The sequence below is a fragment of the Gopherus flavomarginatus genome, chromosome 3 (assembly GCF_025201925.1).
Source record: "Gopherus flavomarginatus isolate rGopFla2 chromosome 3, rGopFla2.mat.asm, whole genome shotgun sequence".
Classification (NCBI taxonomy): Eukaryota; Metazoa; Chordata; order Testudines; family Testudinidae; genus Gopherus; species Gopherus flavomarginatus.
In genome coordinates, this window is record NC_066619.1 from 183444262 (window position 1) to 183467617 (window position 23356).

The following is a 23356-nucleotide window of genomic DNA, read 5'->3' on the forward strand; positions in this document are numbered from 1 at the left end:
AGTAGATTTTCTCCAGAAATATTTTATGTGCAAACAGACTCTTTAGGGCAAAGCTGTTTCATTTTCAGGTCTTAAAAGTGTTGTTTGCTCAACAGAAGGTAAATTCCATGTAATATCTCTGGAAAATAGTGTGTATTTGTCTGGTCTTATTTTATATATGATTAGTCATATATATATCAACCAGCATTTTCTGGAGGATGCCTCATTGAATTGTGGAGTAAATTTTGAACTTCAACAGACTGTTCTTAGTTGAGATAAGGGTAAGTTAAGAGTTTACTATCAATACATAAGTCAGGAATAAATTTGTCTTTTTAGCTTTTGAAGATTCGTTATAAGATGTCCTTTTAAGTTTTAAAAAAAAAGTGTTTGGCAGTTTTATCCTTATCCCCTGCTCTGGAACTCGAACTTGCCAACAGTCCAGATTAAGGTGATTTAGGTTTTTTCATTGAGCCTTCAAAAACTAGAGTGTGTTGTCAGGAACTCCTTCCTGAGTTTTGTGCTGCTTAGCTTCACACCGTCACTTACAGCATTGCCATTCTGTAAATTTTGTTTTCTTTTTGTGTCTCATGTTTGATTCCTGAAAAGAAAAATGTCCGGACAGGGACTCTCATTGTGGAGAAAGATGGAAATATGCCTTTTTGTATAGCTAACTGTATCCTAAATGTTCAGTTAATCCAGTCCTAATTCTTGTCATGGGAACATTGTTTGAAAGCAATGTTTTTCTAAAAAAAAAAAAGGTTAAAAAGATGGAGTCCTTTAGACATTCCTTTAGTATCCCTGTAGATCAATACTGCAGCCTGTGTAGCAAGGGATCGATACTCTGATCTAGTTAGGTACTCACACTGAAGATGAAAGCCTAATAGTTAAATTTAAGAGTATTTAAAATCCTTACACTAGTGCCTGATAGCCTCATCTCTTATTGGACTGATGCTCAACTGGTGATTCTTTTAGTGACTTCTCATTGCAACACTTTGCAACAATTCTAACTGAGAACTATATCTGTTTATGGCTTGTTCTTTGTAGATCTGACATGATTGGAAAGGGTTTTATTAATTTTTTAAAACTGAAAATTTTCGACTTCACTTTAGCCTGGACTCATGGAAAAAAATGTCACAACCTACGGAGGTTCTGACTTAATTAAGAGTTTCTTGAAATACTAATTGTGTGAAAGATGTTTTTGTTTTGAGGATGGTTTATGTTGTGGTGGGACACTGAGGTAGAGTTAAGATAACTGTAATTCAGCATTTCTGTACTTGCAAATGTTCAGGAGTTTAAGTGTAAACTTTAACTTTGAGATATTTGGCTTTCTGTCCTTGTATGTATTTACAACTCTGACTCCAAGAATGAATTATCTGTCTGCATTATGTGTGTATAATATATCTTCTGGTTTATAAAGTATTCTCGAGTGTCTGTGTGTATGAAACACACACATTCAGCCTTGCTGTTTCTAAGGATAGGAGAACGCTGAGAAATTTCTCTGCGAGGGAGAATAAATAGAGAGTAGCTAACTTCAAATTCTCTGGGAAAATAACAAAGGAATTTTCTTCAGCTGGTAGTAAAAATAATCCTATTTTGCCTTAATCTTGTTAGTTTAACATATTCAAGTTATTATCTTGTTCCTCTGCCTCCCCTAAGGATCTACCTTTGTTCCCTTTGCAACTCCTGGTCCTGGATTGTGAGAGTGTATGCAGAGAACATATGGCCATGTTTAGTGTATGGCTCACCAGATTGACCAGGTATCCTTGAAAAGTGAGAATGGTCTTATCTTTAGGGCCTGTCCCAATGCCTTTTTTGGTTTTATAACATCAAGTACTTTGTTCCAGCTTTCGTAAACCCACTGCAGCCTGGGACATGAAACAGGTTAGTTAGCCAGATCAACTGGTGAAATAGGTGACAAGCTGGTTAAGCATATATGCCCTTCTAGGACCAACCATTCTACACCCCAAAGTTAATGCAGGCTGACATCCTAAACTGCCTCCTCCCTGCAAAACTAATGTATACCTAGAGGTGGCTTGATACAGAAAAATAGACTGTTTCTGACTTGAGAAGCACTACGAGTAGTGATCCTACAGCAAACTCAGCCACACCATTTCTGTATGGAGGTGGCTACTTATCTGGCCTGAGTCAGCTGCTGTGTTTCGCAGTTCTCCTGCAACAGAACATCAGACTCTGACAGGGCACAGGTGCAAAAGAGATCCTGTGTAAGCAATGAGAGGAGGAAAGATATATTGAAAGGAAAAATACAGGCATAGAAAAGAGAGAAAATCCAGGTGGATTCAGGAAGAAAAATAAAAACACAAATGGAGAAGAGCAAGAAACAAGAAGGAAGGACTTTAACTTGCAGATGCAGGGAAGAAAATACAGGCAAGGGAAAGGACAGAGAACAGTAAAAGGAAATGTAGAAGCATACATATGGTCTTTTCCTGTGCTGCTATTTATTGTAAGTTATTCTGTTTTTTCTCCTGAAAATGGAACAGAGTGTAGAGGTGAAGGAGATGGGGGTGGTGATATTTGGCTTAAGGTGGGAGACAGGAGGAGTTGGCCTCTTCTCTTGTTTATTCCTTCTATCGGCTTGTATAACTTTCCGATGTGCATCTTTTTATGTGTCTCTTCCCTCTCCCCAACCCACCTCAAATGGCTTTTATTGATTTGTCAAAGATGAAGTTACTGGAATATAAGTGTCATTTTCTGGTACACTCTTTTCTCAGTGGACACTTCTCAAAATTCTTAAAGTTTAATTGTTTAAGCTCAAACTTAAAAGTGAAAACACTAAGGTTGCAAAGTTAAATGTTCATTCAGGATATGCAGAAGTTCGTTTCCCATTCCCCTTTATGTGGATATGCATTACAGTAGTTCTGATTATATGAACAAAATTTTCTCAAACACAATTTTTATGGCCTTAGATACATATGTGTACTAGTGTGTGTTAGGGTTGTCAACTTTCTAATTGCACAAAACCAAATGCCCTTGCTTTGTTTTTTTCCCCACCCCTGCCTGAGGTCCTACCCCTTCTCTGATGACCCACCTCCTTCTTACTTCATCCCTTCTCCTTCTGTTGCTTGCTTTCCCCCACCTTCACTCACTTGCTCGTTTCCACCAGGCTGGGGTAGGGGGTTGGGGTGTGGGAGAGGGTGAGGGCATCGGCTGGGGGTTCAGGCTCTGGCGTAGGGCTGGGGATGAGGGCTTTGGAGTGTGGGAGGGGGCTCTGGGCTGAGGCAGGCAGTTGAGATTTGCCAGGGGGTGTGGGCTCTGGGGTGGGGGTGGGGATGAGGGGTTTGGGGTGCAGGACTGGGATCCAGGCTGGGTCGGGGGTTGGGATGCAGGAGGTGATTTGGGGTGTGAGCTCTGGAAGGGAATTTATGTGCGGGAGAGGACTCAGGGCTGGGGAGTGGGAGGAGTGAGGAGTACGGGCTCTGGGAGGGAGTTTCGGTGTGGGAGGGGGCTCAGGGCTGGGGTAGTGGGTTGGGATGTGGGAGGGGTTTTGGAGTGTGGGCTCTGGGTGACGCTCACCTCAGCTGGCTCCCCGCAAGTGGCAACATGTTTCTCAGCTCCTAGATGGCTCTGCACGCTGCCTCTGCAACTCCTGTTGGCTGTGATTGCTGGCCAAAGGGCACTGTGGAGCCGGTGCTTGGTGCGTCGTGGGGGCAGTGCACGGAGCCCCCCAAGGGGCGAGGGACATGTTGCTACTTGCAGGGAGCTGCGCGGAGCCAAGTAGGGAGCCTGCCAGCCCCATGCCAACCGGACTTCTAACAGTCCAGTCAGTGGTGCTGATTGGAGCCACTAGGGTCCTTTTTTTGACCGGGTAGTCCAATCAAAAACCAGACACCTGGCAACCCTACTAGGTGTGCCAGATACGAATCTAGGAATACCATATGTGAAAAAGACATGGTAAACTATACTTACACAATGTACTTCAGTTTAAATAAACACAGAGAAATAATGAAAAATTGCTGGCATATACTGGTGTGTTTGCAGAGCTTCTTTCCTGCAGATCTGGCAAAGAGGAGCTCTTATCTGTGCACTCTGGAAAATTCACTGTAGCAGATCTTCTTTAAAAGCCACCTTAAGGGGAGTGAAGCATTCTGGTCTCAAGTCTGTGTGCACTTGAAACAGGAGGCTGTACCTACTAAATTAGTCAGTGTGTGGCAAAATGAGCCGTGCATACGTGTATAGTATTGTTATCTTAGCTGCCTGCAAAAACTTCATCTGCGAAGTGTGTGCATGTGTGTGACATGCCATTTTCAAAGTGTCATAATTCAGTGAAAACCAAACTAATTTTAATCAGAATGTTCAAAGGTGCTTTCTTCCTTTAAGGTAGCTTAGACCACCACATTTATGGGCTGCTGAAGGAAACGTCACAATTGTATTTTGATTAAAAAAGGTAGTTTCTTCCCACTTATGAACAAAATTTGATTTTTTTTTGAAGTCATATAGGGGCAGAGCCCAATTCAGGAAAATTTTAGCCTGAAAAGTGAAAGCTCTGGAAAGTTATAAATGAATAGAAACTGTCACACATCTTTAACTTGGGCGGTTTCTGTTTATGATGGTGTAACATTGTTATACTGTAAGTAAAATTATTTCATGTTTCCTCCTGTCGGTGTAAATGGCCAGGGTACCCTGCATCTGAAATGGCTTGTGCTAAATAGAGCTATGTATTCCTAACAAGAGACATAGTGTAAGGTTGTAATTAACCATAGGAATGCTAATGTTCTAATGATGCATGGGATTAAGGTAACTAGGAATATATTTGTTCTTGTCACCATTTTTTTAATGAAAGTATTCATTTTCCTATGTTTCATTTATGTCCTTTTAGAAGGGTATATAGTACAGCCGTGTCAAGGTAACATTGTTTTATCAGATAATCTTACTTCATGACTCCTCCTATACAGTTACAGGAAGAATATCAGATTTGGACATATAGTATTATTCTAATGGTCTAATTACTGAAGATGATCTGTCCCTGTGGCCCTGAATGCTATTTTTGTAGGAAAACAATTAACAAATAAAAGAATGTAGGACAAGGAGAAAGCAACTCTTTAACAAAGTAAATGAAAATTAAAAGTAGGGCTTCAGTAGTTGATTATGGAATAAGGTAACATCCTAGTCTCTCTTTGTGTGAGAATAAGTATCTCAAACTGAACCTGATATTTCAATATGTTGAGTTAAATCATCCTTCAGGTTGTTTTAATTTAAAATATTTTAATTGACCTACTACATTTTGAAAATCGATTTAAAAGACAGTGGGGGAAAAAAGAATATAGGATGGTTTTATTATTAATGTTTTAACTTTTAAAATGGTGTAGGTTATTTAAACAGTTATGTTTTGTATTGTAACAAAGCACATAACTATTTTTCTGTTAATGTTTTATTACTGTGCTAGTTTATAATCAGATGTTATGTTGCCATACTACCAGTGACACCAATGATGTTCTTATTCAGAAAAAATCAGTAATGACCAAAGAAAAGAGACTTAAATTCCAAAAAATAGGTTTATTTTCAGAAATCACTTATGCTTTACGTGGTAAGAAATGCTTTTACTCATGTGAACTTTCTGAATGCTGCAGTAAGTGTGAGATCTCACTACTCATTGCACTGGTGTATTAACTATTTCCCTTCTCCTAAGGCCTCTGTTGTCCCTCAATCTGAAACTTTAAATAATTAAAAAAGCTATATACTATATTTTCTTCTTTTCTCCTCCCCTACTTCCCAAATGCATCTGTTGGGGATCTCATGGTTAAAACCCTAGACTGGAATTCAAAGTCTAGGGTGAAATCCTTTGTCCTGGGCCAGCCCCTTGAGGCTAGGTAAAAAGGGCCAGAGCAACATAAAGGGTGTCCTAAAGGACCCATATTCAATCAGGAAAGGGATTTCCTTGGGGCGGATGCTGCAGAAGACAGTCATGAGGCTGCTTCCTGATGACCTCCTTGCAAGACCTGGTGAAGAGGAGGGGGTGGTGAGTAGGAGGAGGCTATGTTGGGGGTGCACATGCTGTGATTCTGGGCAATACTGCAGCCCATAGGGCTGCATAGGGAGACTTCTGTCATTTAGACAGTCTTCAGGGCAAGCCTAAATTACAGTAGAGGTCTATACAGCCTCTGGAGCAGCCCAGAATTGGGAGATTGCATAGATAACTTAAAACCATCATAGCCCTCACTTGTTAGGGCTTGAGAGTTCTGTGCTGCTTCTAGAGGCACAGCACAGAATCTGACCCCTATGCCCTTTGTTTCTGCTATAGACTATGGCTTTGAGCAACTTCTCTGTTTTCTGAGTTTTCCCACCTATATAATAGGATACTTACCTGCTTTATAGAAAGTTTTTGAGGTTTAATTCATTAATGTCTGTAAAATGCTTTGAGATCATGAGATGGAAGTTACTATGGAACCACAAAATACTTACTAGAATTACTCTGCACTAGCAGAAAGGTCAGCCACTGAACCTGCAGCACTATTCCTACAATACTGGAGGCTCTGAGAGGAACTGATTTGTAAGACACCTGAGGCTTTCCTCAGATCTGAGTAACCTGGAGGATATTTTATAGGATTATCATTAGGACACTGGCAGCCTAAAAAATATTTTCTGTACAAATGCCTTTCTAAAAGTGGATTAGTTACTACTTATGGCACGTTTTATCAATTGATTCTAAGATTGTCTATGTACTTATATTACTTCTGAGCTTACAGCTGAGCATGACCTGCACTCTTTTTCAGGATACCTAAAAATTCAAATTTAGCTTTATTTAAATTCATAATAGTTAATTCCTTCTGGGATACATTTCATTATTGACCTAACCCTTTTCCCCCTCAAAACAGGCCACCAAGGTTAATGGGAGAAGGCTTTGTTGTAATGCAGTCCAATGATGTTGACATCTATTATTACATGGATGAACCAGGTACCTTCTGTTAAATCATAGTGTTATTTACATAATTTGTGTACTATTTATTTATCAGGACTTAATGTGCTATTAGTTTTAATGTCTTACTATTGTCTTTCTGGAATGCTGAAAGAATTTGTTTCATCTTCAGCTTAGAACAGTTAGCACAAGATGTGAGACAATAAGAATGTTGCAAGAAAGTGTATGGACTGTCCCTGCCCCTCTTTAGTATTATCTACTAAATTTTCACATTGTTGTCATTGAAATGAACAGGTGGGCAGGTTCCACTGACATAAATGGAAAAGAGTACTATTTTATATTTTGAGTCAAAACAATGTTTTCATCAGTATACTTTAACTGTCGTGCTTCATAATGAATATTGTCAACATTCAGATAAACCCAACATCCAGGCTTCTCTCTGCAAGTCTGGAGAAGGTAAGACCTGAAGGTGGGATTTTCAGAATGGCATCAGTGGGAGTTTGTTGCCTAATTCTCCTCAGACACTTCTGAAAATGCCAAGTTTTCAGTACCTAATATTAAGCGTCTTAAAACTATATTTAAGCATCCACATAGAAATCACCTGATTTGTAAAACCATGCTAAGCAAACCTAACTCCAGGTGAAATCAGTGGAACTGCAGATGTTTCTGAAAATCAGTCCACTCCTACATTGGTGTATAAGGTCTTGTGTACACAGGGAAGTTTACTCAGTATAACCTAAGGTGTGAATTGAATGTAGTATAGTACCACTATAGCCTCCTGTGTAGATGCTCTTATTCTGGGATAGTGGATTGTTTGTCACTTTGGAAGGGGTTTATAACTAGACCAGTATAACTGATCATTTTTTTCCCCCATATAGACAAGTCTTTAATATACCTTGTATGAGCTTAACTTTAGGCACGCAGGTTAGAGAATTTTGGCCTAGGTTCTTGAACACATAGGGTAGGATTTTCAGAATTGCTCGTTGTTGGCCTATCTCTTTGTCCACACTGAAGTAAATGGCAAAAATTCAACCATATTTACATTCGTAGGTTTTACCAGTAAAATTTCTACCAGCATACAGCTGCTGATATTGCTGTCACTAGTTTGTATTTACATTTGACTATCTTTGCTGGCACAGCATGCCCTCACACTGACAGGTTGTACTCGCAAAAGAAGGACAGCATGGTGATTACACATCCCAGTGTCCCCAGGGCCAATGTTCAGTGCATTTCCTTCTAAGAAATCTTTTGGCAGTGCATTGTGGGCTACCAATGCTCTTCTCAGGCAATTGTGGGAGTTAGGGGATCAAATTCCCACAGTTCCCTCTGTTCCATCCCATAATCTTCTTTTCCTCATGCTGGTTTTCCATCTCATTGTGAGAATCATGGGTGTGGAACAGATCAGTAGATCTGGCTTGTCTGTTTTAGAGACAGAGCAGCTGATCTGTGCTTATGGAACTATAAGTACCATCACAGCTGGGTATGCAGTAGAGAAAACTGAAGAGGTGTGGATAATGTGGAAAGTGAATGAAAGTCACAAGGTGCTGCAGGCACTCACTGACCAGCTGCACACTATGGAGCAGCAGTTTCTGGGCCTGTGAAATGAGCACCGAATGGTGGGATTGACTTATGATGCAAATTTAGATCAGCAGAAGTGGCTGTAGAATTTTCATATGTGGAAGGCCACATTCCTGGAATCGTTCCACCACAATTTCAACAGCTTCCACCCCACCATCAACCTCAACCTGGACCAATCTACACAGGAGGTCCACTTCCTGGACACCACGGTGCAAATAAGTGATGGTCACATTAACCTATACCGAAAACATACCGACCGCTATGCCTACCTTCATGCCTCCAGCTTCCATCCTGGGCACATCACACGATCCATTGTTTACAGCCAAGCACTGAGGTACAATCGCATCTGCTCTAACCCCTCAGACAGAGACCAACACCTGCAAAATCTCCACCAAGCATTCTCAAAACTACAATACCCGCACGAGGAACTAAGGAAACAGATCAACAGAGCCAGACGTGTACCCAGAAGCCTCCTACTGCAAGACAAACCCAAGAAAGAAACCAACAGGACTCCACTGGCCATCACGTACAGTCCCCAGCTAAAACCCCTCCAATGCATCATCAGGGATCTACAACCCATCCTAGATAACGATCCCACACTTTCACAGGCCTTCGGTGGCAGGCCAGTCCTCGCCCACAGGCAACCTGCCAACCTGAAACATATTCTCACCAGTAACTGCACACCGCACCGTAGTAGCTCTAGCTCAGGAACCAATCCATGCAACAAACCTCGATGCCAACTCTGTCCACATATCTACACCAGTGACACCATCACAGGACCTAACCAGATCAGCCACACCATCACTGGTTCATTCACCTGTACATCCACCAATGTAATATACGCCATCATATACCAGCAATGCCCCTCTGCTATGTACATCGGCCAAACTGGACAGTCGCTACGGAAAAGGATAAACGGACACAAATCAGATATTAGGAATAGCAATATAAAAAACCTGTAGGAGAACATTTCAACCTCCCTAACCACACTATAGCAGACCTTAAGGTGGCCATCCTGCAGCAAAAAAACTTCAGGACCAGACTTCAGAGAGAAACTGCTGAGCTTCAGTTCATCTGCAAATTTGACACCATCAGCTCAGGATTAAACAAAGACTGTGAATGGCTTGCCAATTACAGAACCAGCTTCTCCTCCCTTGGTTTTCACACCTCAACTGCTAGAACAGGGCCTCATCCTCACTGATTGAACTAACCTCATTATCTCTAGCTTGCTTCTTGCTTGCATATATGTACCTGCCCCTGGAAATTTCCACTACATGCATCCGATGAAGTGGGTATTCACCCACAAAAGCTCATGCTCCGCAACGTCTGTTAGTCTGTAAGATGCCACAGGATTCTTTGCTGCTTTTACAGATCCAGACTAACACGTCTACCCCTCTGATACATTTCTGGAATGGTGTGCCAGGCTCCCTTCAGCACAGAGACCCCAAAACAAGAGCTGCTTTGACAGTAGAGAAATGGATGGTAATTGCTGCTCAGAAAGGTTTACTCTTGAGGGAATTTTGTACCCAAAAGTTACAAATTCTGCATGCAATGTTTGTTAATAATAATTTTATTTGTCAAAATAACACAATATAATGGCACTATTTTCAATTATTTTGGTAATTTAGTTCAAAGTACCTGTCAGCAAGTACAGACAACAAAGAAGATTCAGGAAATGTTTTTTGACAAATAGATTTTACTCCACAGAGCTGATGGATATACTAATATTTCCATGTATGCCACGCACAGAAGACTAAGGGTATGCTGTTCAGACTTCCGGGCTTGGAGCTCTAGGACCCTCCCCACCCCTGCAGAGTCCTAGAGCAGCTGTGGGCAAACTGTGGCCCATGGGCCACATCTGGCCTATGGGACTGTTCTGCCTGGTCCCTGAGCTCCTGGCCAGGTAGCATAGTCCACGACCCCTCCCCTGGTGTCCTCCCTCCCCTGCAGCTACGTCACTGCGCGGGCTGCACTGTGGCCCGCTGCTCCCGCTTGGCAGCATGGGGAGCGCAGCTGGCTCTGGCTGGGTATTGCAGCTGTGAGCTCCTGCTGCAGGTAAGGGGGTGGGGAGCAGGGGGTGGTCGAGTAAGGGTGTGGGGAGTCCTGGGAGGAAGTCAGGGAGGAGGGGCGGTTGGATGAGGCAGAGGTTCTGGCGAGACAGTCAGGGGATGGGGAACAGGGAGGGTTGGGAGTGGGAGTCCCATGGGGCCTGTCAGCGGGAGGTGATGTGGATACGGATTGGGAAGACAGTCAGGGGACAGGGAGCAGGGGGGGTTGGATAAGGGGGTGGGATCTCGGGGGGCAGTTAGGGGTGGGGTTTCCCTGGAGATGGTGGTCAGGGGATGAGGAGCGGAAGGTGGTTGGATGGGGGTTTCTTGGGGGGGCTGTCAGGGGGCGGAGGTGTGGATAGGGGTTGGGGCAGTCAGAGGACAGGGAGCAGGGGGCTGGATAGGGGGCAGGGGTCCTGGGAGGGGGTGATCAGGGGATAAGGAGCAGGGTGGGTTGGATGGGTTGGGAGTTCTAAGGGGGGCAGTCAGGGAGTGGGAAGTGGGAGGGGGCGGATCAGGGGTGGGGGCCAGGGTGTTTGGGGAGGCACAGCCTTCCCTACCCAGCCCTCCGTACAGTTGCACAACCCTGATGTGGCCCTCAGGCCAAAAAGTTTGCCCACCCCTGTCCTAGAGCCTGGACTCCAGCCCCAGTTCAGAAGTCTATACAGCAATGAAACAGTCTTGTAGCCCAATCCCAACGAGCCTGAGTTGGCTGGCATAGGTCAGCTGCGGGTTTTTCTTTGCTATGTAGACATACCCTAAATAGCAGTACATCTTTAGGAGTGAAGTTAGGGCATGACCTGATACAGCATTTAAATATGTGCATAAAGTACAGCATCTGAGTATCCCCATTGAAACAAATGGTTTGCCACCTTGCATCCTTAGTGAATGGCATGGTTAAGTAGTTCTCAGCATATCACTGTAAAGTCACTGGAGTAGAATTGAAATTGCTCTAGACAATAGATTAGAAAGGAAATGGGAGTGGAGTCTCCAGCATGGCATGGGAAGCGCAGATCACTACTGCACAGAGGTAGGGGATCACCCTGCAGACTCTCCATCTCCCTCTGGGACGCAGACTTGGTGGTGAGGCTGCACCTGACCCTGACCCAGTGCAAGGCCTGAGCTTGCCTCAGTAACAAGTCTAGGCCTGCCCCTCCATGTCAGCTGGGCAGTGTGGAGGGGCTTAGTGTGGGGGATCCATGTATGGGATAAGAGGGTTCTGTGTGGGGCAGTCTTGGTGTGGGTTGCTCAGTGGGGGGTCCAGGTGCAGTGAAATGGGACTCTGCAGGGGGGAAGGGTCCAGATCAGGGGTCTCAAAGTCCCAGCCCGCGGGTCATCTGCCACCCGAGAACCTCCCCAGTGTGGCCTGCAGGGCTCCAGCAATGTTGGGGCTGGGTCTCTCCCTTGGCTCTGCCTGCCACCCCCGGGCACTCCCACCATACATGTCCCCTAGACAATTTAAAATGGCCCAGCGCCCCGCCCACCACCAACAGTGCAGCTGAGCTGAGCGGCTTCCTGCGTGCTTGATCCACATGGCTGCTGGTCCCTTCCTGTGTCCCTGGGGCGGGGTGGGGCTGTGCGTCCGCACGCTGCCCCTGTCCCAAGTGCTCCTGTGGCCAATGGGAAGCTGCGGGGGTGGTGTGTGGGGGGCAGTAGCGTGCGGAGACCACCCCAGCCCGCCCTATCCTGCCTTGAAGCCCTGGGTAAGCGCCACGCCCCCTGAGCCCCTCCAAAAGCCTGCACCTCCACTCACTCCCCACATTCCTCTTCCTGCCCCCAAACTCCCTCCCCGAGCCTGCACTCCCTCCCCATTCCCACACACCCTCTTCCGCATCCAAACTTCCTCCTATAGTCTGCATCCTTCCCTCCTCCTCCCTCCCAGAGCCTGCATCCAGCACCCAAACGTCCTCCCAGAGCCTGCCCCCCAGACCCGATCCCCCATGCAAACTCCCTCCCAGTGCCCAACCTCTCACCTCTTCTGCACTCAAACTCCCTCCCAAAGCCTGCACCCTGCACCTGAATCTCCTCCCCCACACCCAAACTCCCTCCCAGAGCCTTAGACAAGTAGGGGGTGGAATTTCGGGGGGGCAGAGTTGTAGGGGGCCGGTTCTAGGAAGCATGAGTGACATTATTGGCTCTCTGGGAGGATTTGAGGACTGGCACTGGCCCTAAGGTAAATTGCGTTTGAGACTCCTGATTTAGATGAAGGTGATTGGGCTCAGCAGGGGGATCTGGGTGTGGGGGAGATGTGGCCTAAGCAGGGCAATCTGGGTGCAGGGACCTCAGCTGGGGCGGTGGAGGGATCTGGATGCTGGTGGGGTGGGACTGTGGGTGCAGCTGGTTGGGGAGAGTCCGGATGCAGGGGGCGGGACTCAGATGGGAGGGATATCTGGGTGTGTGGGGGCATCTGGATGCATGGGGGTTGGGCAGATGGGAGGGACAGCTCCCTCCATCGCTTGGGTGCAATGGGGGCAGAAAGCAGGGTCCAGGGCAGAGCTTCTTGCAACTGGGGGAAGTTCTCAGGGGTGGGTCTGGTCTGGCCCCAGGAGTGGCTTTTGCAGGGGAAGAGGAGATCCCTCCCTCACACCCACACCAGCCCAGCGAGGATGAACAGCTGGAACTCAGTGCATGGTAGGAGCCACCGACTGGGGTGTCTCCAGCACTATCCCTCTCTGGCTGTAGGCATACCGTGATAGTGAGCAAGAGGAACAGTGTCTTGCATGCTTGCCTATCCCTGACCCCCAAGGCAGTGATTTGTATGTCCCCTGGCTGCTCCTGATGCCAAACCAGATGCACCTGCTTGGGACCTCTGCCTGGGAGGGGCACATGAATAAATTATTTTGTAGGGAAAGAGTAAAATCTTGCACAATAGTGTAGAATTCATGTAGTCTCAGTGCTCAGTTACTGGATTGTTTGGAAGCATTCTTCTGTATTTAATTTGAATGCATTTTTGTTTTTGAATGGATCGAATTATATTTGCATTACTGTATTTTTATTCTACTGGACATTTGTTTTCTTCCTGCAAGTTTTTATTTTGAATGCATCAACGTCCTGCTAAATTATCTATTTGGGAATGCTTTTTGGTGGCTGTAGCAATGTGGGACTCACCCCTGCAGCTCCTCTTGCTGGTCTCTTATGGGAATTAGCTCTCCAGCCTCCGGAGCGCCATCTGCAGGCCGGTGTCCCACTACCACTTGGCCCCTGTGTCCCTCCCGGACCCGGTGCCCTGTTATCTGGGGCGCTGCCCCCTGGCAGTAACCCCTCAGACATAAGGTCTCCCCTCCCCAGGGAACCCCCACCCACTATCCCCACCTCACCTCAGTATACGGCTACTGCCAGTCATTGTCTAGCCCCCATGCCCCTGGGACAGACTGCAATATCAGTCTACTCATTACTGGCAAGGTTGGGTTTGGACCTGCTGCCTTTGCCTTCCCCTGGGCTGTCTGCAGTCCCCAGTACCTATTAGCCCAGTGCTAGGCTACAGCCTGGGGCTTTCCAGGCTGGAGCTCCCCAGCTCCTCTGCCCTTCCCCAGCCCTGCTCCACTCAGGTACCCTGTCTCTAGCTCCCTGCAATCAGGCCCATCTCCCTCTACAAACAGAGAGAGACTCTTGAGCTCCTAACTCCCAGCCTCTTATATAGGGCCAGCTGAGGCTTGATTGGGGCGCGGCCCAGCTGTGGCTACTTCCCCAATCAACCTAGCAGCTTTTTCCCCTGCCACAGCCCTCTCCCAGAACTGTCTTTAAATCCTGCAGGGCAGGAGTGGGTGACCACCCCGCTACAGTTGCCTAAAGTATTCTTTGTTGGTTTTGGCCTGTTAATTTTACCAGGGCCGGCTTCAGGAAGTGCGGGGCCCAATTCGAACACTTTCGGCAGAGCCCTGGCAGGGATGACTTAAAAACAAAGAAGTGTAAAAAAAACAAACAAAAAAAAAAAAGCCTTCCATTTCTTCCATGTATTGTTTACTTTCCATAACTATATAAATAGTAAAATTGTATATTATGTACATTACATCATATATGCTGTTGATTGGTTATTAATGACTGCCGTTTCACATGTGTGGGTCCCAACTGCTTCCTGCCCCTCTCATTGAAGCAGGTGTGCAGGTTACTGGCCTGGGAACTGCAGGGCAGCAGTGGACATGGGGTGGTTCGAGGCAGGGCAGGGGCTGACTGGAGGTAGAGTCTGGCTGCAGGCAGGGCGGGCAGTGTGGAGCGGGCTGGCTTCAGGCAGGGCCACAGGGGAGTGCACCAGGGGTTGGCAGGGCTGGAGACAGGAGTATGGGACTGGCTGGCTTCAGGCAGGGGGGTGCAGCAGGGGTTGGCTGGAGACAGGGCAGTGCAGGACTGGTGCGTGCAGGGGTGTATGGCAGGGGGTTTGGTAGGGGCTGACTGTGGGCAGGAGGTGCAGAGCTGGCTGCAGGCAGCGGGGGGCGGGGCTGGTGCGGGCAGGGCAGGGCAGGGGGTGCAGCAGAGGCAGCTGGAGCCCCAGCCCTTTAAAAAGCCCCCAGAGCCCCCCGCTATCCCAGGACTCTGGGGGCTATTTAAAGGGCCCGGGGCTCCCCTGCTTCTACCCTGCCCCAGACCTTTTAAATAGCCATGGGAGCCCTGGGGAATGCATGGGGGCGGCGGGGCTCCGGCGGCTATTTAAAGGACCGGGGTGGCAGAGGCAGCTGGAGCCCTGGCCCTTTAAATAGCCCCCAGAGCCCCCTGCTACCCCAGGGCTCTGGGGGCTATTTAAAGGGCCTGGAGCTCCAGCCGGGGGCACGGGGCTTGCCGCGCTCCAGCCGGAGCTCCAGCCAGGAGAGCAGGGCTTGTTGCGCTCTGGTCAGAGCTGCAGCTGAGAGAGCGGGGCTGTGGGGCAGCCCCGCTCCCACCGGCGCTTTGGTCAGGGGAGCGGGGCCATGGAAGACCCCGGAGCAGACCGCAGCCAGAGTAAGTAAAAAAATTTAAAGGCGCCTAAAGCGCGGGGCCCGATTGCCAGGAATCGGGCGAATCGGCCTAAGCCGGCCCTGAATTCTACTGTGTGCTCTTAAAACAAATTGGCTACTTTAAAATCTAATTCCGTTTTTCCTTGCCCACGTGCAGTTGTCTGCCATTTTGAGGGTGTGTGTGAAGGACAGATAGGAGACAGTGAAGTGTTTGGGGCTGTGAAGAAAGTTTATTTTAAAAACCATGTGCAATATGGGAGTAGTAAATTACCCTACCCTATTCTCTTTTTCAGGGGGTTCCCTCTGAGTTTGGCTGGTTCTCAGAGCTTCTTGGGTATATGTGGGGCTCATGTCTCACTTCTTAGTGAGCTCTTCATCACTGTGCAGTTCTAGTGTGCCTTCCTCAGGACATTACGGAGCATTCATTGTTAGTCAGTAGCTGCTGGGGTCCCCACTTCTTGTGGCAGCTCTGAAGGGCAGCACCAATTTTTTTTGTTTTCCTCCATTGCCTTTTGGTAGGACAGCTGCAGTTCCTTCTCCATTGCCTGGCATAGGAACTCATCCCTGTCATATTTCAGTTTCTGCATTGCAATGTCCGAATAAACATTTTTGTTCCTGTGTGAATTCTGTAGTTACGCTTCCATTGCTCCTCTCCTCACTGGCTGAGGACATCCAAGACTACTTTCCTGTAGTAGGCAATAGCACTAGGGTTCACTGGCGTTTTAGCTGTAGCTTTACATGGAGCCATACCTGGGTGTTTGCAAAAGTGAGCTAACAAGAACAGAGGCATTTCCAAAAACTCTGGTTATTTTAAAGGTGGTCACTTTTAAAATAAGCAGATGCAGAAGAATTCTTTAAGCAGAAGAATTCAAAAATTTGAGCAGAGGGCAGTCACCAGGACAGTGTCATCATGGCAATATTGCTGGAGGGCTGTTTGTACTAGTGCAGGTAATACAGTGTTCACACAGGCGTTGAACCAGTGTAAGTGTGTCAGTAGAGGGATTATGCTGCTCAGGAAGATGATTTAACTTGACCCGCAGTAGTTGAGGGTTTTGTCAGCAGGACTGAAAAGGCAGTGTCACATGAGAAGCTGTACTGACAGAAGACAGGTTTTATTGCTAAAATTATGTAGTGCGGGTTCAATGGATTTTACTGACTTTAGTGGAGCAAAGTTAGCTGTCATTGAGTGCTTTGGAAAAATTCCTTGGACGCTTGCTTTCAGTCATATCCTTCTCTTCCTTTCTCTTTAGTCTACATGAAGAATGGTTTGACTCTTATGTCCTGCAGTGATCTTGAATGAAACTGATATCTGCATACTTTAATTGTGTAGCAGTCTGCAAAAATTTGTCATAATTGGAAACAGCTTCCTGGAGTAATGTTTACTGTGTTACATGCTACAGGTCTTGTACCAGAGGAGACAGAGGAAAATAATGTTGGAGAAACAAGCGATGAAGACAGTAAACTGCAAGACCTGCCTCCATGTTGGGGATTAGACATTGTATGTGGGAAAGGAACAGATTTCAACTATGGACCGTGGGCTGACAGGCAAAGGTATTAAACTGAATTGCATTTTTAATATTAATCTTGAATATCATTTCCTGTTTGGAAATTGTTATGAAGTCTCCATTGATATTGCTGCTCAGGCTTTTAATTGTGCATGGTAGACTACTAAGTATAAACAGTCAAAATATGAAATTAAAGGATCTCTGTCCAGTAGTTTAGGCCTAATAGTAGGCTCAGCATTAGCTGCTATGCATGCTATGAATTTAAGGACCATTCTTCACAGAGATAATAAGCAGAACACTTTAGATTTTTTTAAAACCAATAAACTGTAGTCCTATCTAATGAATATAGTAGTTCTGATGCTGTCAAATTTCTGTATCTGTAGCAAATTTACACTTAAGTCATTTGAAAAAAAAACAAACAAAAAACCCTCCACAGTTCTGCCATTTTCTGTGTGCAATAAAACTGTAATGATTTTTTTGTGGAGAACTGGAGCAAAGGGATATTGTAAACTGTAACTCTTCATTTTCCCCTTTAGATTAGGGTAGGGAATTAATAAGGAGGAAAACATTGTTCTGTAAATTGGAATTATTGGTGGGAACAGGCAAATGCTTGATGGAATCCCAACTAATACTTACAGGTTTGGCCTTTTGCCTTAAATTACAAGTGTAGATTCTACCACCATTTTTTACTTTGGATAGCACTTTGCTCTGAGAAGTCCACTGAAATTCCACTGAAGTCAGTGGGACTGTTTACATGTACAGGTAAGGTACAAGTTGCATAAAGGTGACAAAATCTGGCCATTTATAAAAAAAAAAATATTGAGAAGAATCACATACTTGTTATCCCTCTTGCATGTATGCCATTTACCCATCTGTGAAATCATTGTGATTGACTACCTTATAGGAGTGTGAGACTGTGTAGATCATCAGGAGTATAGATAATAAATAATATCTTCAAGCACCTAAAGGAAAGAACTTCTGTGTACAGCATAGTGCATTCCTGGGAACATGAAACCTCTGATTTTTAGTACACCAAGAAAATTTGCTCTCCTTTAGCAAACCTGCTCAGTCATGGTGGCATTGATGCTGAGGTGAGATACATACCCTTTGGTCAGGTAAAGGATCCAATGTGGTGAGTCTTTTCAAAGGAGAGGATGGAAGATGATAAAATACAGGTAGAATCTGATGAGAAAGTCAAACCGAAAAAAAGTCTCATTCAATTACATGATGTAATGGGAGACAGCTGAAAAGTGACAAGTGGTTTTTTTGAAGTGCTTTACAGAAACTTGGTGGAATGAGGATAATCAATGGGACACAGTAATACCAGGGTACAAAATATATCAGAAGGAGAGTGGCACTATATGTGAAAGAAAGCGTAGAATCAAATGAAGTAAAAATCGGTAATGAATCAAACTGTGCCATAGAATCTCTATGGATAGTAATTCCATGCTCAAATAATAATATAGCATTAGGGATATATTACTGACCACCTGATCAGGATGGTGATAGTGACTGTGAAATGCTCAGGGAGATTAGAGAGGCTATTAAAATAAAACAATTATAATGGGGGATTTCAACTATCCCCATATTGACTGGGTACATGTCACCTCAGGACGGGATACAGAGATAAAGTTTCTTGACACCTTAAATAACTGCTTCTTGAAGCAGCTAGTCCTTGATCCCACAAGAGGAGAGGCAATTCTTGATTTAGTCCTAAGTGGAGCACAGGATCAGGTCCAAGAGGTGAATATAGCTGGAGCGCTGGTAATGGTGGCCACAATATAATTAAATTTAAACATCTCTGTAGTGGGAAAAACACTACAGCGGCCCAGCACTATAGCATTTAATTTCAGAAACGGGAGCTACACAAAAAATGAGGAGACTAGTTAAACAGAAAATAAAAGGTACAGCACCAACAGTAAAATCCTCAAATTAAAATACATAGAGAACTAAAAAAGAGCCACTGTGGCTAAACAACAAAGTAAAAGAAGCAGTGAGAGGCAAAAAGGCATCCTTTAAAATGTGGAAGTTAAATCCTAGTGAGGAAAATAGAAGGAGCATAAACTCTGCCAAATGAAATGTAAAAATATAATTAGGAAGGCCAAAAAAGAATTTGTAGAACAGCTAGCTAATGACTCAAAGTTATAGCAAAATATTTTTAAAGTACATCAGAGGCAGAAAGCCTGCTAAACAACCAATGGGGCCACTGGACAATTGAGATGCTAAAGGAGCACTCAAGAATAAGGCCATTGTGGAGAAACTAAATGAATTATTTGCATCGGTCTTCATGGCAGAGGAAGTGAGGAAGATTCCCAAACCTGAGCCATTATTTGTAGGTGACAAATCTGAGGAACTATCCCAGATTGAGGTGTCATTAGAGGAGGTTTTGGAATAAATTGATAAACTAAACAATAATAAATCACCAGGACCGGATGGTATTCACCCAAGAGTTCTGAAGGAAATCAAATGTGAAATTGCAGGACTACTTATTATAGTCTGTAACCTATCATTTAAATCAGCTTCTGTACCAAATCACTTTAGGATAGCTAATGTGACATTAATTTTTAAAAAGGGCTCCAGAGGTGACCCCAGAAACTACAAGCCAGTAAGCCTGACTTCAGTACCATGCGAACTAGTTGAAACTATAGTAAAGAACAAAATTGTCAGATCCATAGGTGAACATAATTTGTTGGGGAATAGTCAACATGGTTTTTGTAAAGGGAAATTATGCCTCACCAATCTACTAAAGTTCTTTGAGGGGGTTAACAAGCATGTGGACAAGGGGGATCCAGTGGATATAGCGTATTTAGATTTTCAGAAAGCCTTCAACACGATCCCTCACCAAAGGCTGTTAAGCAAAGTAAGCAGTCATGGGATAAGAGTGAAGGTCCTCTCATAGATTGGGAACTGGTTAAAAGATAGGAAACAAGGGTAGGAATAAATGGTCAGTTTTCAAAATGAAGAGAAGTAAATAGTGGTCCCCCAGGGGTCTGTACTGGGACCAGTCCTATTCAGCATATTCATAAATAATCTGGAAAAAGGAGTAAACAGTGAGGTGGCAAAATTTGCACGATACAAAATTATTCACGATCCCAGGCAGACTGCAAAGAGCTACAAAAAGGATCTCTCAAAACTCGGTGACTGGGCAACAAAGTCACAGGTGAAATTCAATGTTGATAAATCCAAAGTAATGCACGTTGGAAAACATCATCTCTACTGTATGTATAAAATGATAGGGTCTAACTTAGCAGTTGCCATTCAAGAAAGAGATCTTGGAGTCATTGTGGATAGTTCTCTGAAAACATCCATTCAATATGCAGCGGGAGTCAAAAAAGCGAACAGAATGTTGGGAATCATTAAGAAAGGGATAGATAATAAGACAAAAAATATCATATTGCCTCTATATAAACCCATGTTACGCCCACATCTTGAATACTGCATGCAGATGTGGTCGCCCCATCTCAAAAAAGATATATTGAAATTGGAAAAGGTTCAGAAAAAGGCAACAAAAATGATTAGGGGTATGGAGCATCTGCCATATGAAGAGAGATTAATAAGACTGGGTCTTTTCATCTCGGGGGGGAAAAAAGATGACTAACGGGGATATGATAGAGATATAAAATCATGACTGTTGTGGAGAAAGTAAATAAAGTGTTATTTACTCCTTTTCGTAACACAAGAACTGGGGATCACCAAATGAAATTAATAGGCAACAGATTTAAAACAGACAAAAGGAATTATTTTTTCAAACAATGCACAGTCAATCTCTGGAACTCCCTGCCAGAGGATGTTGTGAAGGCCAGGACCATAACAGGGTTCAAAAGAGAACTAGATAAGTTCATGAAGGATAGGTCCATCAATGACTGTTAGCCAGGATGAGCAGGGATGATGTCCCTAGCCTCTGTTTGCCAGAAGCTGGGAATGAGTAACGAGATGGTTCACTTGATGATTATCTGTTCTGTTCATTCCCTTTGGGGCACCTGGCATTGGCCACTGTCAGAAGACAGGATACTGGGCTAGATGGACCTTTGGTCTGACACAGTATGGCCCTCCTTGTGTTCTTATGTTTTATATCTTGGGCATAACTTTTTTTTCATTGCTGATTTAAAAAAAAAATAGGGTGGAGTTTTCAAAAGTACTGAAGTTGTTTAGAAGCATAATAAAGTCAATGAGATTTGCTGCTTTAATTCACTTAAGTGCTTTTGAAAATCCCACTTTTAACCTCTGAACTCCATTTCAAGAACCCTTCACTTTCTTCAGGCAGGCATTTAATGAATTTGCATAGGGTAATTCTGAAAAAAATGATGATTTCTCAGCAACTACAGCGGTCAGGTCTTGAATGCATTGAAAAAAAGACATTCTCATTCAAGTACTTTTATTTTTTCCAAGAAAGTATTTCATACGTGGCTACAGTTTTAAAACTGTTCTGTGGAATTTGACCTTAGTTCACTGATGGACTCCTTATTTGAACCACATATTTCAGGCTCTCCATGCTTTTATCATCCTTTCAGTTTCCTTTCTTATGGCTGTTTATTTGGTTCAAATTGCAGAAATTCAGACTACGTTCTGATCCACACATTCTAATTTCAAAGACAATTTGTTATTTTTATAGTTTCTGTGCTTCTGCCAATTATACACAATCAAAAAGTGACCTTGTCATCTCTGTTGTCCTAATCTCCAAACAAGGTAATTACAGCATATTGTGGTGGGAAGATGAAATGAAAGAAAAAATGTAACTACTTGTATTTACTTTCTGGGACTATTATACGTTGTTCCTTCCTGTCATGCCCTCATAACATGCCTCTCCACCACAACCATACCTGCGTATGTTTATTTCCTAGCAGTTTGAATATCTAGTTTATTTTGAGTTTGATTTCACTAATGAGGCAGATGTCTGTCCAATGACTAGGTTTGAAGATTTCAGTGTCTTGCAGCTTTATGCAAATGTTATTTTTCCTTCACTTTCCTTACCTGTTGGCTGTCCAAGGACTTAATTCGATTACACAGACTGGTGGCAAAGAAATTTGTAGATGAGCCAAATTGTTTCTTTCCCTGGGAGTAACTATATTTCTCTTCTTGTTTTCTAGGGACTGTTTGTGGAAATTTTTTTTCCCCCCAGATTACCAGGTTATGAAAGTCTCAGAAATTGCACAACCTGGCAAGCCAAGACAGATCCTTGCTTTTGAGTTGCGGATGAATATCATTGCAGATGCCACTATTGACTTGCTGTTTACCAAAAACAGGGTAAATAATGGCCAGGTGGTTAGAAAGAAATGTTAGGATAAGTCTGAATTTTACAAGCTCCTGTGATTAGGTTGTCTGGCTTTTTGTTTGTGCATATTTTCATTTGTCAGGTGGTATCTAGAGATATTTAAATATGGTATTTTGGAGGGTGGGGGAGATTTTTGCTTGGCTCTCCCTGAATTCTTTGTAGAATCATGTGAGCTAGAAGAGAAAGGGAAATATAAACTTCTTTCATACATACCAGTTCCTCTCTCAGCCAAGGATCTTCTGATTGTTAATGTTAACTTATTCTCAGAATCATGATTTCTCATATTTTTTTAAACATTAAGGCCATGTAATCATCTTCGTAGGATATTCCCAATTAGGTGATAGTAACTCCATGAAATTTCCATCATAGAGTTTCCTACAGTCTGCCATTATAATGGGGTTTCCCATGAAGGAGAGCTGATTTCTAAAATATTGAGGGGAAAGATGGGTAACTTAATGCTAATTCCTGGGTCTAGTTAGTGGCAGTGTTGCCTCTATTGGCATCACTCGCCCACGCTCTTCCATATGCATATCCTGAACCCTGCACAGGGGGTTTCAGAACTGAGACAGTGGAATAATTCCAGGGACACAGCCCACTTTTCTGTCCCATTACTCATCAGGTCAGGTTATCTGATGCCATATTCTCATGGCCCTGAATCAGTACTTGTTATACCTCAGAAATTGTAAATATTTTCCTTTAAAATCATTGCTTGTAGATCCCTTGTTAATATTCAGCATGTTTTTAGTCCAAGGAAGACTACAGTCAACTAGATCCTTCTTTTTTAATCCTCACAATTTAACTATGAATAATGATAGCCAGAGGCATGACATACACTGGCTCAAGATAGGGGGTGAAATAATGTTTCAACTTTTTTCCCCCTCCTTTGGCTGGTGTAGGAAACCAATGCTGTACATGTAAACGTTGGAGCAGGCTCTTATTTGGAAATAAATATTCCCGTGACAATCAGTGAAAATGGTAAGTTAATGAGGCAGTTTATTTTATATTTTTAAGATTGTGCATCGGAGAAAACATTTTATTAATTCATAGGATTGGGATATCCTAAGCTGTTTTCCCCTCATGGCTACAAAGGACCTATATTTCTATGTAAAGGAGCAATGATAACTTATATTTTCATAGTGCCTTTCATTACAGGATCTCAAAGCTCTTTAAAAATA

The 23356-nt window shown here is 44.0% G+C and overlaps 1 protein-coding gene across 7 annotated transcripts in view; it reads left to right on the forward strand.

The window, feature by feature from the left end:
- BLTP1 (bridge-like lipid transfer protein family member 1) overlaps positions 1–23356 on the forward strand; it is a 233015-nt gene that overhangs the window by 48325 nt on the left and 161334 nt on the right. For all 7 annotated transcript variants that reach the window (XM_050946192.1, XM_050946197.1, XM_050946193.1 and 4 more), the window contains 4 exons: positions 6810–6889; positions 16805–16955; positions 21997–22153; positions 23078–23156. In XM_050946192.1, coding sequence (XP_050802149.1) covers positions 6810–6889; positions 16805–16955; positions 21997–22153; positions 23078–23156 — 467 coding nt within the window. The remainder of the gene's footprint in view (positions 1–6809; positions 6890–16804; positions 16956–21996; positions 22154–23077; positions 23157–23356) is intronic.